This window comes from Somniosus microcephalus, chromosome 31 (assembly GCF_052327205.1).
Source record: "Somniosus microcephalus isolate GS21.2 chromosome 31, FLI_Smic_1.0, whole genome shotgun sequence".
NCBI classification, from domain to species: Eukaryota; Metazoa; Chordata; class Chondrichthyes; order Squaliformes; family Somniosidae; genus Somniosus; species Somniosus microcephalus.
In genome coordinates this window covers 21,130,566-21,146,437 of record NC_141017.1, presented here as the reverse complement: position 1 = coordinate 21,146,437, position 15,872 = coordinate 21,130,566, and the positions used below count along the sequence as shown (strand labels likewise).

Sequence of the window (15,872 nt, the reverse complement as noted above, 5' to 3'; positions counted from 1 at the left end):
ATTGTTCCCGCGGCTGCGCTCTCCTGACGCCGAATTCCCCCTCCCGCCCGCCGGCGAGGCAGCAGATCTGATCGGGTGTTGGGCGGGTCAGCGAGAAGCTTTACGGTAACGAGGCCCGACCATTAAGATCTGGCCAGGCCATCCACATCCCCGGGTTCACCGCCCGCTTCAGGGGCCTCGCTCGCACTGTACCCGCCCCACTTTAAAATCGGAGCCACAGACACACTTATAAAGAGATCCCACTGGAGTATTCATGCATTTGTGTATGACTGAAACAACTGAGAGGCGGAAGGTGAAGATATAACAAGTGGTTGACGATGATCTATTTGGAGCATTTTAATTTCCAGAAAGTATAAACACCAGTATCGACCAGTTGGGCTGAAAGGCCTGTTTCTGTGTTGTAAATTCTATGTAAATTCATGCAGTCAGCTTAGACGCAATGGCCCAGAAATTCGGGTCTCCACGGGTGAGTATGCATGGGGTACTCACCCATAAGCCCAATGGAAGTGCCGGTTTCGTGCATGCATTGCGCATGCGTGGGAAGCCGGCACTTCCGTTCCCCTGAAAGAAGGGGTTGACAGGTGGAACGCGTGCACTGGAGAGGCAGCGCGTGCGCATCGAACTTACGTTTTTTTTCCAGGTTTTTCCGGGAGGGTAAGTCTCCAGCAGTTACACTTTTAAAAAGCAGGCGCAAGGCCTGCTTTTAACAAGGTAAGTGGTGAATTAATTAAAATTAAAACATTTTTTCCACAGGTTTATTATTTTTAAATACTTTAAAGAAAGGTAAGTTTATTTTTAGCCCCGTTAGAAAATGTAATTAATTTTTTCAAAAATTTAAATTATTGTTTAAAATAGTTATTTCATGTAATTTATAGATATTTTAAAAATGTGATGTTTTAAAAAAAATGTATTTGAAGTTTTCGTGATGTTTTGGGGCTTATAGTATTTATAGGTTTGACAGCTCTTCCTGTCAAACTTATGAATGAAGCATTCCCTGCTCCCATTGGCTCTCCATGGCCCACGTGATCCCAGGGGATGCATCGAACTAACTGCGCCCCTGGGATACGCAAGCACTGCGCGCCGGCAGTTGGAGCAGGCCCAGGATCGGAATCCCACGCGGGCCCACAGCTCAACGGCCGGCGCGCTAGGTAAGTGCAGGTCGGTGGCTTGCACCCGCGGGAAGCCCCCGACCCGAATTTCTGGGCCATTAGCACTAACCTCTCTTCACTTACTGCCATCCACCTGCTTTCACAAAGAACCAGGGAGAATTTCCCCATCAAGTACCTTGTTTATTTCCTGGAGAACACGCCCAACTCTGAACCACCTCTCTCTCCGCTGCACCCATTCTTGTCTAACTCTCTATTTCACCGGTCTCTTTTGAACTTTGCTCTCTTGTTCCTCCCAAGGTGCACGTACACCACCAGGTTCTGTTCCCTGCACCTCCCCCCCCCCCCACCCCCAACCACACTGCGTTCTAGCGACACCCATCGCCTCATCTTCTGCTTTATCTGATTGTTTCTCACGACTTCAGGCTGTGAAAGTTCACCTGCAAATCTAAAGGCTTTTAAAGCCTGTGTTTACCACTTGCATTTATGTAGCGCCTTTAACGTGGTAACACATCCCAAGGCTCTTCACAGGAGCGATTATCAAACTAAATTTGACAACCGAGCCCCATAGGGAGATATTAGGGCAGGTGGCCAGAAGCTTTTCAAAGAGGCAGGTTTTTAAGGAGCGTCTTAAAGGAGGAGAGAGAGGCGGAGAGGTTTAGGGAGGGAATTCCAGAGCTTAGGGCCCAGGCAGCTGAAGGCACGGCCGCCGATGGCGGGGGCGAAGGAAATCGGGGATGTGCAAGAGGCCAGAACTGGGGGAGCGCAGAGATCGCGGAGGGTCGTAGGGCTGGAGGAGGTTACAGGGATAGGGAGGGTGTTTAGTATCACCTACTCACCACTTCCTGATTTACCTCATCATCCCGCATATTCCTTTCAACCCCGGTGATGTCCAACACTGTAGCGGGGTAATTCCGCACTCTCGGCAGAGGATCCGGACTGAGCGTGGCTCGGTGATAAGGCTACGAAAGAGTAGCCTCAGGTGTCGCGAATGCATTGTGCCATGACCCCTAATAAGCCTTGGCTCCTCACTTATATTTCTCAATTAGCAAAAAAAAAATTCAAATTTCGAGAGCTGCAGAGAAAACACCACCGGTTTCTTTCCCAGCCACATCCGTCACCCAAATCACATCACATTGCAAAAAGACAAAGGACATCTTTGAAAGCACATCTACTTGCATCCTGAATACAGTCCAACAGTCAAACGCATGTATTGGTTGTTAACTTACTGAGAATCGCCAAGCGACAGCTGTTTTTCATCTCTCCGAAGCTCTTTTCTCCGCCAGTATGGCTTGCCGAGTCACTGAGGACTGCAGCTATTAGCAAAGAATTGCATAAGTATTTTCATAACACTGTTGTAGGTATTAAGCCACACCGAAGACAAAACGAGCCCAGCCTTACTATTCTAAACCTATTATGCTTTTTACGGTGCCCGCCACTGTTAGCCTGATTATTCCCCCCAAAAAGCCTGAAAAAATAAATTACCCTTATGTAAAAACCTCCAGAATATGTTACAATAGTAAAAATCTAAAGGCTAAAGGATAAGTGAACATTAAATAACTTTAAACTTTCCTTTAGCAATTCCATGCGTGACTTATTCAGCAAATGATCTTAAATCTTGCTTTAAGACTATCACTTTAAAGGAGTAACTATAGACAATTCACTCTCTAACTTGTGCACTTAATACTTTTGTTGAAGTTACAATAGGATGTGACCCACCTCTGCACGTGTTTGTGGTTAACTTAATCCTTGGCTCCGAGGTCAAGCCGAACAAACGTTTATGACCATGCTGAAACCTGTCCCGGCTATCCCACATTGACCGCCTGCCTCCGTTCAACAAGGAAAGACCGGCACTTGTTTAAAGCGTTATCTGTCTCCCCAAAATGCTTCACATCCAACGAGAGGCTTTGAAGTGCAGTCACGGGCATGACGTGGATGAATGGGAGGTCTGCGCGTCTTGTTGTTTACTGAGCTTCGGTAACTTGTTTAACCACATCCATTCTCAACACTTAACCATCCGGCTGCCTCGCCAAATCGACGGTTTACCACACCGGCAAAATTTGGTCGCGCCCATGCTAGAAGTGGAGAGGTCCTGAGGCAAGACACCACCGCCCCCTCCTCTTTGTTAGAGTCTTAGAGGGAGAAATTTGGTATCGCCCCATTTGGGGCGCAATTATCGGCCGGGTGCAAAGGTTAGCGCCTGGTGCTAATTATCGCCTCCGACAGCAAACTTGGCTTTTATTGCCCCTGGAGGTGAATGGAGCGCTAAATCAGGCGTTACACAACTGTCTTAAGGCGCTAAGGCCGAGGAGCGAGGCGTTACCTCAGAGGGCGGGCGCAGCGCAGGTGCTGTCAGTTAGCGATTGAACACAGACACACTGGCAGTTCTTAAAGGGGAGGGTCGGTCTTGCTCTGCAGCCACACCCTGCTCAGTGGAGCCTTGAATCTCGGCCTGGGCAGACCTGTGGCTAAATCTAGCAGCCAGACACTATGGAGAGGGCCAGGGAGCGAGCACAGTGCTTCTGCGAGCGGGCTTTGGAGGCTCTGGTTCGCGGTGTGGAGCGCAGAAGATCCATTCTGTACCCAGAGAGTGGCAGGAGGCCTTTGCCAAGCGAGTACAGGAAAGTGTGGAGGGAGGTGGCTCAGAGAGTGTCCTCAAGCAGCATGGTACCTAGGACCCATGTGCAATGTCGGAAAAAGTTCAACGACCTCACTCATGTCGTCAGGGTGAGTGTCTTTTTTTCAAAACCTCTCCATCCCTCCATCTCCACCTCACTTTATGGCCAGAGGGTCTTGAAAGCCCCAATGCCCAACACTCATCCAACACCTATGGCCCTTTCATGAAACGCACACGCACATTCCACACTTTGCATACAGTAAGGGCTATTCAACCATGGGAGGCATTTCAGGCAAGATCATGGCTGCATACAGTAAGGGCTATTCAACCATGGGAGGCATTTCAGGCAAGATCATGGCTGAATATTTACTCAGACGCAGTCCTTTTTCTTGCAGGCCAAGCTGTCTCATAATAGGAGACAGCAGCAACGGACCGGTGGAGGGCGGCCTCACCTTCAAGCCCTCAGCGATCTTGAGCAGCGCATCCACAGGATTGTGGCAAGCCGGGTGATTGGTCCTGTCGCCATTGGAGATGCCGACCCCGTTCTGGACAGCAATGGTAAGGTAAGACCTTCTTGTCCTCTCCCCTTCCACTTGTTCCTCACAACAGCAGCCTTTGACACTTTCAATCTAAATCATTAAATCGCTGCACTCATGCCTCCCTTGCTGCCACCCTGTCCTCATGCTAAAGCCACTCTTGTACCTCCCTGCTTTCAGATGGTGATTCACCAGGTGAGGAGACGGGCCCTCAAGCTGCCAGTGAGAGTGAAGCTGAAGGCGAGGAGGAAGAGGAAGCCGGACCATCAGCGCACCCTCTATCGAGGCAGCCCATGCCCATACTGGGGACACACCTTCCCTGGAGGGGAGCAGGGGGGAAGGGTCTGATGAGGGTGAAGCTCCAGGACCCAGCGGGCTGCAGCAACACGAGGGGGTTAGGGAAGCTTGGGGGCCTTCTCCCCGGACGGAGAGTCTGGCCTCGAGTCCTGCTGCACTGGACGCAGACGAGGAGCGGGTCCTCGCTGAAATGAGCGCCCAGGCAGAGCAAAGGCACACTGAGCTCATGGCTGCAGTGGCAAGGATGCCCGAGTCCATTGAATCACTGGCAAGGAGTGTTGAGCACTTCGTTGTAGCACAGGTGGCTGCCACGCTAATGCTAAGTGCTGCAATGCAGTCAGTGGCTGGTCTCATGCAGGCGCAGATTGAGGCCACGTGAGCACTGACTGCTGCCACCCTCGCTGGATCAGGCAGATTTCCCCGGGGCTCTCACTGCCCTGTGTATTAGCGCCCTGTGTATTAGCGCCCTGTGTATTTCGAGCCCAGTGCATTTCGAGCCCAGTGCATCTCGAGCCCAGTGCATCTCGAGCCCAGTGCATCTCGAGCCCAGTGCCTCTCGAGCCCAGTGCCTCTCGAGCCCTGTGCCTCTCGAGCCCAGTGCATCTCGAGCCCTGTGCCTCTCGAGCCCAGTGCATCCCGAGCCCAGTGCCTCTCGAGCCCAGTGCCTCTCGAGCCCAGTGCCTCTCGAGCCCTGTGCCTCTCGAGCCCTGTGCCTCTCGAGCCCTGTGCCTCTCGAGCCCTGTGCCTCTCAAGCCCTGTGCCTCTCGAGCCCTGTGTTTTTCGAGCCCTGTGTTTTTCGAGCCCTGTGTTTTTCGAGCCCTGTGTTTTTCGAGCCCTGTGTTGGGAACATCAGGAGCTGTTCCTAGCGGGGGGGGGTCCTGTGAGGGTGCCAGTCAGTTCCTTCTGTAGCCCCTAGATGGCACCTTCACTTGTTTGGATCTAGCCCTTTGTTAATTGCTCCTAGCCTCCTGTGTTAATTCTTAACGGCCTGTTAGCTGTTCATGGGTTTCACCTGGTTTTCTTGGTATATAAGTTCTGTGGTTGCTTCTCTCCTTGCTCAGTCCTAACCGGGGATCCGGGGACTAGCCTTCGCTCTGTGGCTCCTGGCTTTGACTAGCTGGTTGCCATGGTTCTCTCGAGCTCTGTATTTAAGATGTAACTAAGTCTGTGTTCTTGTTGTTCTTAGTCTTGATAAGGTGCTGGGCTGGACTAGCGTGTTGCCATGCTGGCGCTTGTCTTGAGCTTTGTATTGATAAGCCTGTTACCCCTGCGGCAGCCCCTCGTGATAGCTTGTCTCGAGTCTCGTCTCGGCAAGCTGGTTGCACTTGTGGTAAGCTTATCCCAGCTCAGTATGGACAAGTAGGTTGCCTCATGGAAGCTGTCCTGAGTTCCTATTCTTGACTAGCCGTTTTGCAACTTGTCTCGAGTTCTATGTATATTGTTCTTGTCTCGAGTTCTATGTAAGCTGTGGTGTTCCTGTCTCGAGTTCTTACGTATGCTGTTGTGTGTTCCTTGTATGAATCTAGTTATGTGTGAATCTAGTTAAGTAATGAATAAAGTACTGTTCCTTAGGATTGTATACCTGCCTCTAGCCTGGTTTCTGCACTTGGGTCCAGAACCTACCTTGCCCGGAGAGCACGGCCCCGTATCTACACGGCCCCGTGGCTCCCCAACCCTGACAGGAATTGGATACAGGATCAGCCCTGACCATCATGAATTGACGAGACTACGAGCGGCTATTCTCACACATACCCTTGAAAGAGACATCCATTGTCTTGAAGACGTATACGGGGCAAAAAGTATACCCCAGAGGGAAAATAAGGGTGCCTGTCGAATACAACGGCAAGGAAATACAGAAATTGTATCTGTACATACTGCAAGATGGTGGACCACCGTTATTGGGACGTGAATGGATCAGAAAGATAAGTTTAGACTGGCACTCCATTCAGGCACTGACGGTGGCTGGTAAAAAGGATGACGACGTCACACCTTGATGATTGTCAAAAATCTTAGCTAACGCCAAAGAGGTATTTCAACAAGAACTGGGAACTCTTAAAGGCGTAACCGCCTCGATAAAAATAGAAGAGAATGCAATTCCCAAGTTTTTCAAAGCAAGACCGGTACCATATGCAATTCGCCCAGCCGTCGAGGCAGAGCTGGAGAATCTGGAGAATGCAGGTGTGTTATCTAAGGTAGACTGGAGCGAGTGGGCGACACCCATCGTTCCTGTCATGAAGAAAACGTTAAACAATAAGTCTGAGGAGCCAAGGAAGGTTCGCATCTGTGGGGACTTCAAGGTGATGGTGAACCCAGTCCTTCACACAGTACAATATCCTCTCCCGGGGAGAGATGATATTTTCACCTCACTATCTGGAGGGAAGCGTTTTACAAAAATTGACCTAGCACAAGCATATTTGCAGATGGAGGTTGAAGAATCCTCTAGGAAGTATCTCACGATAAACACTCACAAAGGTCTTTACCAGTATAATCGACTGGTATTCGGAGTAGCATCAGCTCCGGCGATATGGCAAAGAGCGATGGAACAAGTCCTGCAAGGGATTCCGGGGACTCAGTGTTACTTGGACGACATCCTAGTGACAGGTGAAGATGACAGTGAACACCTTGCCAACCTAGAGCAGATGCTCACTAGACTAAGAGAACATGGGCTACGAGCCAATCGCCCCAAGTGCGAGTTTTTTAAGAAACGTGATTGATGAAGATGGGTTACATAAGTCCCCTGACAAAATTGAAGTGGTAGTTAAGGCTCCAGCGCCTGAAAATGTGTCGCAACTGAGGTCATTCCTTGGATTGATGAATTACTACCACAAGTTTTTGCCAAATTTGTCCACAATTCTGCACCCACTGAACGCCCTACTACAAACTGAAGTAGCATGGAAATGGGGCGATGAATGTAAGCGGGCCTTTCAGAAGAGTAAAGACCTAATCACTTCAAGAGAAGTATTGGCTCACTACAACCCATCACTACCGATAAGACTGGTGTGTGATGCATCTCCGTACGGCATTGGAGCGGTACTGTCACATAAATTCCTTGATGGTTCAGAGAGGCCGATAGCTTTTGCGTCACGCTCGTTAACTTCAGCCGAGCGTAACTACGCCCAGATTGACAGAGAGGCCCTCAGCCTGGTGTGGGGGGTGAAGAAGTTCAATCACTACCTGCACGGTCAGAAATTTACTCTACTAACTGATCATCAACCTTTTGTCTCCATTTTCAACCCTCAGAAGGGCGTTCCGATAATGACAGCACAACGGCTACAGAGGTGGTCCCTTTTCCTAGGGGCACACCAATATGACATCAAGTACAAAGGAACTAAACAGCATGGGAATGCTGATGGATTGTCGTGCCTACCGTTGCCGATGGTGGAAGAAGCACCTGCAGTGGATCCAGTGGAGATATTCCACTCGGCCATAGTCGAATGTCTCCCTGTGACGAATGCAAACATAGAAAAGGAAACACGAAATGACCCGACACTCTCCTGGGTCTATGATTTAACGGTGAAGGGATGGCCAGCACATGGCGAACCACTGTTGCCAGCATTCTCGCCGAGAAGAGAACAGCTGTCAGTGTGCCGAGGAAACTTGATGTGTGGATCCAGAGTAGTAATTCCACCCAAATTGAAGGATAGATTGCTCCATGAGCTTCATGAGGGTCATCTGGGAGGGGTAAAAATGAAGAACTTAGCCAGAGCGTTTGTGTGGTGGCCGGGAATCGATAGAGAAATCGAAGAGATGACCAAGAGCTGTACAGGATGCCAGGAGGTCCAAAACGCCCCACCACAAGCCCCTCTACATCCATGGGAGTGGCCTTCATCTCCATGGCAAAGGGTGCACATTGATTTTGCTGGTCCATTTATGGACTTGATGTTTTTAATTGCGGTGGATGCACATTCAAAGTGGCCAGAGGTAATAAAAATGTCCTCAACCACCACAGAAAAAACTATCACAGTCTTACGAACCATATTTGCCAGAAATGGGCTGCCTGAACAGATTTGCTCTGACAAAAGACCACAGTTTGTGTCTGAAGAGTTCCGAAGGTTCTTAAAGAACAATGGTGTTAAGCATTACACATCCGCCCCATATCATCCAGCCACCAATGGATTGGCTGAGAGGTTCGTTCAAACATTCAAGAAGGCTATCAAGGCAATGTGTAATGAAGACATACCCCTACAACACAAGGTGGATAACTTCTTGTTTGCCTACTGGAATGCGACACATGCGGTTACCAACCAAACTCCAGCCATGATGTTCTTCAATCGAAGACTACGATGCCGCTTGGATTTGGTTAAGCCAAACATCAGAAGAGATGTGGAGAACAGACAGTTTCAGAATATGAATGAAAGGCCGACCAGGAGTTTTAACTGGTCAACCAGTTTTGGCCCGGGACTACCGCACAGAGAAATGGCAACCAGGAATGATCTGTACACGGCAAGGACCTCTAATGTATACCGTGGACGTTGGAGAGAGCATTGTAAGACGCCTTGCTGACCAGATTCTAGAGTCACTGGAAAACATCAATTCCACACCACGATCCGATACACCTGGTGATTAAACCAAAGTACCAATTGCATCTACCTCAGAATCGGTGATATTGGAAGCAGACGAACCAAACAACGACGTTGATCCCGAATCAACTTTGCCAGAAGAACCTGATACCCCAAAGAGGCGTTACCCAGACAGAATCAGGAAGCCTCCTCAAAGACTGAACTTACAATTGCTTAACTTCAGCTAATGTATCTAGCAACTGTAATTGTAAATATGTTATTTAATTATTAATCGAATGTTATGTACTGTTTAGCTAAAAGGGGAGGAATTGTACTGTATGTACTTTGCAGAAGGAACTATATTCTGCAGCCCCTGTATACTGCAGTACCAGTAGTGACCACCCCTGTATATAAGCCTGTGTAGTAACTTTTGCATAGTAGTTCCAGTTTGTCTCCACTCAGTAAAGACCTGTTATAACCAATTCCTGCAGTCCGTGTCTCAATTACACACGGACATAGTACCTTCCACTTTGTGCATCCCTCCTGCCTTGGTGCTGCTGATGATCATCCTCCTCATCTTCCTCCTCCTCCTCCTCCTCCTCCTCCGCTGGTGCTCCAATGTCTGCTGGCATTGGCTGGGTCCTGAGGATTGCCAGGTTATGCAGCATGCAGCACACAATAACGAAGTGGGAGACTCACTCAGGCGCGTACTGCAGGGCTCCTCCAGAATGGTCCAGACAGCGGAACCGTTGCTTGAGCATGCCGATTGTGTGCTCAACGAAGTTCCTGGTAGCTTGATGGCTATCGTATCGTAGCTCAGCAGTGGTGCTGGGCGAATGGAGCGGTGTCATCAGCCAGGTGCACAGAGAATATCCCTTGTCCCCGAGAAGCCAACCTCCTGGGTGATGCAGTGCCTGGAAAAGGTCTGCTACAGAAGTCTGGCGCAGGATGAAGGCATCGTGGCTGCTGCCTGGAAAGTGGGCATTGACAGCAAGTATCAGCTGTCTGTGGTCACAGACCAACTGGACGTTTAAGGAATGGAAGCCCTTCTGGTTGCGGAAATCCTTGCCATTCTCTTGCGGCACCCGCAAAGCCACATGCGTGCAGTCAATTGCGCCCTGCACCATGGGGAAGCCCGCTATCCTAGCAAAGCCCATTGCGCGTTCTTGCTGCTTGTCCGTGGTCATGGGGAAAGAGATGTACTCTCGTCTCCTTTTAAAGAGGGCATTTGTTACCTGACGGATGCAGCAATGCACCACGAACTGGGAGATATTGGCGATGTCCCCAGTAGCTGATTGAAATGAGCTGGTGGCATAAAAGTTGAGAGCCACTGTTATCTTCACTGCCACCGACAGAGACATCCTGCAGTTGAGGCTGCAGATCTGGCTGAAGCAGGTGGCACAGCTCAGTGACCACCTCCTTGCTGAATTGCAAACACTGCTCCTCAGACATATTAATGTAGGAGAACTGTTGGCGAAAAACCCTGGGAGGGTAAGGTCTCCTGTACCGAGGCCTGTTAACCCTCCTCCGTCTGGCCATGATTGCCACTCTCTCTCTGCGTCTCTGTGCCCTCCGAATGTGATGGAGAAGGATGACGTTCCCATTCATTGCAGCCCCCATAGTATCTGGCCAATCAAAGTTATGAAGGTCAAAAAACAAAGTACCTGCAAAGTTATGGTCAGAAGCCAAAACTACCTCAGACAGCGTTGACTCGATGCAGAAGTCCCTCCTTCTCTCTTTTGTCTCTCTGCAAATCTCTCTCTCTCTCTCAGAACGAGTGGTGCAAAAATGGCTACCACACAAAAGCCAGGAAGAGGCCCCCTTTAAATAGTGCCCCCCCCCAGCCCCACAGCGACTGGGAAGCGTTCCAGTCAACCTGTCGTTGGTAGCGCCAGGCGGAAAGGAGGGGGGCGCCACTGAATTTCTGGTCCGGGGCGCCCCAAGGGCGTTGCACTCTCGAATGAAGTCAAGATCTGCGTGCGCAGGAGATCGGGCGGTATTGTTTAGCGCCGCCGCAAAATGTCCGGTCAATTTCGCGAGAGGCGCAGATATCGCCGCGCCCGGGCGCTAGTTGCTTTGCACCCCACTTAGCGCCCTCTTAAGGCGCTAACGGGTGGCGCTACCAACTGAATTTTTCCCCCATAGAGTCATAGAGTTATACAGCACAGAAAGAGGCCCTTCGGCCCATCGTGTCAGCCCCGGCCATCAAGTTTATTCTAATCCCATTTTCCAGCACTTGGTCTGTAGCCTGGTATGCTATGGCATTTCAAGTGCTCATCTAAATGCTTCTTGAATGTTGTGAGGGTTCCTGCCTCTACCACCCTTTCAGGCAGTGAGTTCCAGATTCCAACCACCCTCTGGGTGAAAAAGTTTTTCCTCAAATCCCCTCTAAACCTCCTGCCCCTTACCTCGAAACTATGCCCCCTGGTTATTGACCCCTCTACTAAGGGGAAAAGTTCCTTTCTATCTACCCTATCTATGCCCCTCATAATTTTGTACACCTCAATCAGGTCCCACCTCAGACTTCTCTGCTCTAAGGAAAACTACCCCAGCCTGTCCAGTCTCTCTTCATAGCTGAAGGTGGATGTTAAAGATCCCATGGCACTATTTCGGAGAAGAGCAGGGGGAGTTCTCCCCGGTGTCCTAGCCAATATTTATCCCTCAATCAGCGTCACTAAAACAGATTATTTGGTCATTATCACATTGCTGTTTGTGGGATCCTGCTGTGTGCAAAATAGCTACCACGTTTCCTATATTACAACAGTGACTACACTTCAAAATTACTTCACTAGCCTGCTCCGTCCTTCAATCACATCATGGCTGATCTTCTACCTCAACTCCATTTACCCGCCTTAGCTCCACTTCACGTGATATCTAACAAAATGCTAGCAAACTCCGTCTTGAAAGCTCCAATTGAACCCCACCATCCACAACCTATGGGGGAGAGAGTTACAGATTTCTACTATCCTTAACCAGTGAGATTAAAGGATTGAGAAAGAGGTTGATTTAGAGTGGGTGAGCTCAATGTCAAATCAGGTACAGAAAGAGAAACAGAGGAAAAGAACAATTGGATTAAGAGAGAGACAAGAGACGGAAAGGAAAAGTAAGAACTTTTTTTTTTAACTTAATCATTTTTAAAATCTCCTAAAACAATTCACAACTTGACAGAATGAGACTCCACACTTATAATTGTTCACTTTCTGGGCAAGAGAGGTTGATTGGCAGTCATTAACAATTATTACATCATAAAAGGGTAATGAAAGACTTGCATTTCTATATAGCGCCTTTCACAACCACTGGACATCTCAAAGTGTTTACAGCCAATGAAGTCACTGTTGTAATGTGGGAAATATGGCAGCCAATTTGCACACAGCAAGCTCCCACAAACTGCAATGTGATAATGACCAGATAATCTGTTATTGTTATGTTGGTTGAGGGATAAATATTGGCCAGGACACTGGGGGTAACTTCCCTGCTCTTCTTCGAAATAGTGGCATGGGATCTTTTACGTCCACCTGAGAGAGCAGATGGGGTCTCAGTTTAACGTCTCATCCGAAAGACGGCACCTCCAACAGTGCAGCACTCCACTGGATTGTCAGCCTAGCTTCATGTGCTCATGTCCCTGGAGTGGGACTTGAACCTACAACCTTCTGACTCAGAGGCGAGTGTGCTACCAACTGAGCCACAGCTGACACTTACGGTATTAATTATTAGACTTAACTTTCAGTGACGAGTTTAATGGGCAAGTGCAGCAACTTCTTGAAAATCACGGCGCGGTTGTTGGCGAGCTGTCGTTTTCGCAAAGCTAACTTTCTCCAGATTCGCAATCGGTCAGTACTTATCCAGCCCTATGACCCCTCGCTTTTGACAAATCATCCAGCAATTGGTGTCAATTCACGGGGTAGCTCTTCCTCGCCACAAGTTGTTGGCCGATTTGTACATTAATAACAGCTGGAGTCATTCACACGCCATTATTTATTTCAGCAAATTCGGCTCCTCTACCCCCTCATTCTTGACTCCCCGTCTGAGGAAATAGTTTCTCTCTATCTACCCTTTGTTGTAACTCTGCGGACCAGGAGGAATGGAAGATTGCCAACGGGCAAGGGGGCAGAAGTATCCCTTTGATGCTGAACTTTTAAAAATTCATTCCTGGGATCTAGGCGTCGCTGGCGAGGCCAGCATTTATTGCCCATCCCTAATTGAACCGCTGTTCTTTGTAGCGGTTTGGTACAACTGAGTGGTTTGCTAGGCCATTTCAGAGGGCAGTTAAGAGTCAACCACATTGCTGTGGGTCTAGGAGTCACATATAGGCCAGACCGGGTAAGGACAGCAGACTTCCTTCTCTGAAGGACATTAGTGAATCAGATGGGTTTTTACAACAATCCAATAGTTGGAGTATCCTTAGACTGTGACCCCTGGTTGGAATAAACGGGTCTTTTTCCGAGTGGCAGGCAGTGACTAGTGGGATACCGCAGGGATTGGTGCTAGGACTCCAGCTATTCACAATATATATTAATGATCTAGGCAAGGGAACTAGATGTAATATCTCCAAGTTTGCAGATGACACAAAGCTGGGTGCGAGTGTGTGCTGTGAGGAGGATGCTGAGAAACTCCAGGATGATTTGGACAGGTTTGGTGATTGGGCAGAAGCATGGTAGATGCAATATAACATGGATAAATGCGAGGTTATCCACTTTGGTGTCAAAAACAGGAAGGCAGATTATTATCTGAATGGCAATAGATTGGGAGAAATGGAAGTGCAACGAGACCTGTGTGTCCTTGTGCACCAGTCGCTGAAGGTAAGCATGCAGGTGCAGCAGGCGGTTAAGAAGGCAAATGATATGTTGGCCTTCGTAGCGAGAGGGTTTGAGTACAGGAACAAGGATGTCTTGCTGCAGTTGTACAGGGCCTTGGTGAGACCACATCTTGAGTATTGTGTGCAGTTTTGGTCGCCTTATCTGAGGAAGGATGTTCTTGCCATGGAAGGAGTTCAGCGAAGATTCACCAGGCTGATACCTGGGATGGCAGGAATGATGTATGAGGAGAGATTGGGTTGATTGGGCTTATGCTTGCTGGAGTTTAGAAGAATGAGAGGGGATCTCATTGAAACTTATAAAATTCTGACAGGACTGGGCAGACTAGATGCAGGAAGGATGTTCCCGATGGTCGGGGAGTCCACAGCCAGGGGTCACAGTCTAAGGATAAGGGGTAAGTCATTTAGGACAGAGATGAGGAGGAATTTCTTCACCCAGAGAGTGGTGAACCTGTGGAATTCTCTACCACAGAAGGCAGTAGAGGCCAATTCATTAAATATATTCAAGAAGGAGTTGGTTATATTTCTTAAGGCTAAAGGGATCAAGGGATATGGGGAGAAAGTAGGGACAGGGTACTGAGTTTGGATGATCAGCCATGATCGCATTGAATGGCAGAGCAGGCTCGAGGGGCCGAATGGCCTACTCCTACTCCTATCTTCTATGTTTCTATGTTTCTATGATAGTTTCATGATTACTATTACTGATACTAGCTTTTTAAGTCCAGATTTATTTAATTAACTGAATTTAAATTCCCCAGATGCCATGGGTGGGATTCTGACCTCACGTCTCTTGGCCATTAGTCCAGGCCAATGGATTACTAATACAAAAGCAAAATACTGCAGATGCTGGAAATCTGAAATAAAAACAGAAAAGGCTGGAAATACTCAGCAGGTCAGGCAGCAGCTGTGGAGAAAGAAACAGAGTTAATGTTTCAGATCGATGACCCTTCGTCAGAACTGGAAAAAGCTGGAGATGGAACAGGTTTTTAAGCAAGTGTAGGGGCAGGGAAAGGGGGGAGGGGAGGAAAGAACAATAGGGAAGGTCTGTGATAGGGTGGAAGGCAGGAGAGATTAAATGACAAAAGGGATGATGGTGCGAGGCAAAAGGAGATGGTAATGGGACAAGTTAAGAAACATAAGATGGCTGTAGATGAAGTGTAAATGGCACTGGCAGAATGAAAGACAGCTGCCATGTAGGAGAGAGAAAAAATAAATAAATAGAAAAAAAAGGATAGGGGCAGAGGTTATGGTCTGAAATTTGCAGAATTCGCAAAATTGAACATTGTCCTATAAGGGTCTATTGGCAGAAAAGGCCTTAACTTTTAAAGACTGTTATAAAAGATGCCCAGAAAAAGGGACACACAAAATGGCCACCAGACCCTGTGACCAGCTTTTGGGACACTTTAAAATGGTTCCTGCAGTTCCCCAGACAGCTTTTGTGGATTCAGCCCACAGTAGGTTCTGGAAGGCAGTTTCAGGGAAAACAAAACCAGACAGAGCCCCATACATATAGATTGGATGCAGATCCGATCAGATCAGCCTGTAGACAAAGGCCATCTACATGTTTACCCAGACAAAGGGAAACAGTTTCATATTCATAGGGGGAACATCAAGAACTGTTTAAAACATCAGAAGGACATTAAAAACATTACCAGGTCATTCCAGACCAGAGATGGTGGTTACCGGCCATCCAGAAGGTAATTCTTACACAAAGACTACCCCGCTGTGATACAAGCCCGCCAAGAATTAAACAAAGACTAAGATTGATTTGGCGGGAGATAAGGGCCTCTTTGAGAAGTATAACTGGAGTCCCGGGGTAGCCATCAGTAGCTTTTGCAGCTTTTTGGAACGTAGCGGGAGGATAGCGTAGCATGGCACAGCTTGGCTTAGCTAGCTTGCCTTTTCAAGAGCCATGGAGGAACGTCGATCCGGAGACCAGTCAAGAAGGTGATTTGAGTCTGCGTCCAGCCCCGGGGTAACCATCGGGAGATCATCGACAAACCC

At 48.6% G+C, this 15,872-nt stretch overlaps 1 protein-coding gene across 1 annotated transcript in view; it reads right to left on the bottom strand.

The window, feature by feature from the left end:
* The window catches only part of LOC147097617 (adhesion G protein-coupled receptor E3-like), a 51,174-nt gene extending 48,171 nt beyond the window's left edge, over window positions 1-3,003 (bottom strand). The window contains exons 1-2 of the mRNA XM_085971419.1: window positions 2,826-3,003; window positions 2,336-2,422 (exon numbers count right to left, since the gene is read on the bottom strand). Of these exons, the coding sequence (XP_085827545.1) occupies window positions 2,336-2,422; window positions 2,826-2,922 (184 nt within the window). The 5' untranslated portion in view covers window positions 2,923-3,003. The remainder of the gene's footprint in view (window positions 1-2,335; window positions 2,423-2,825) is intronic.
* Window positions 3,004-15,872: the final 12,869 nt, after the last annotated feature.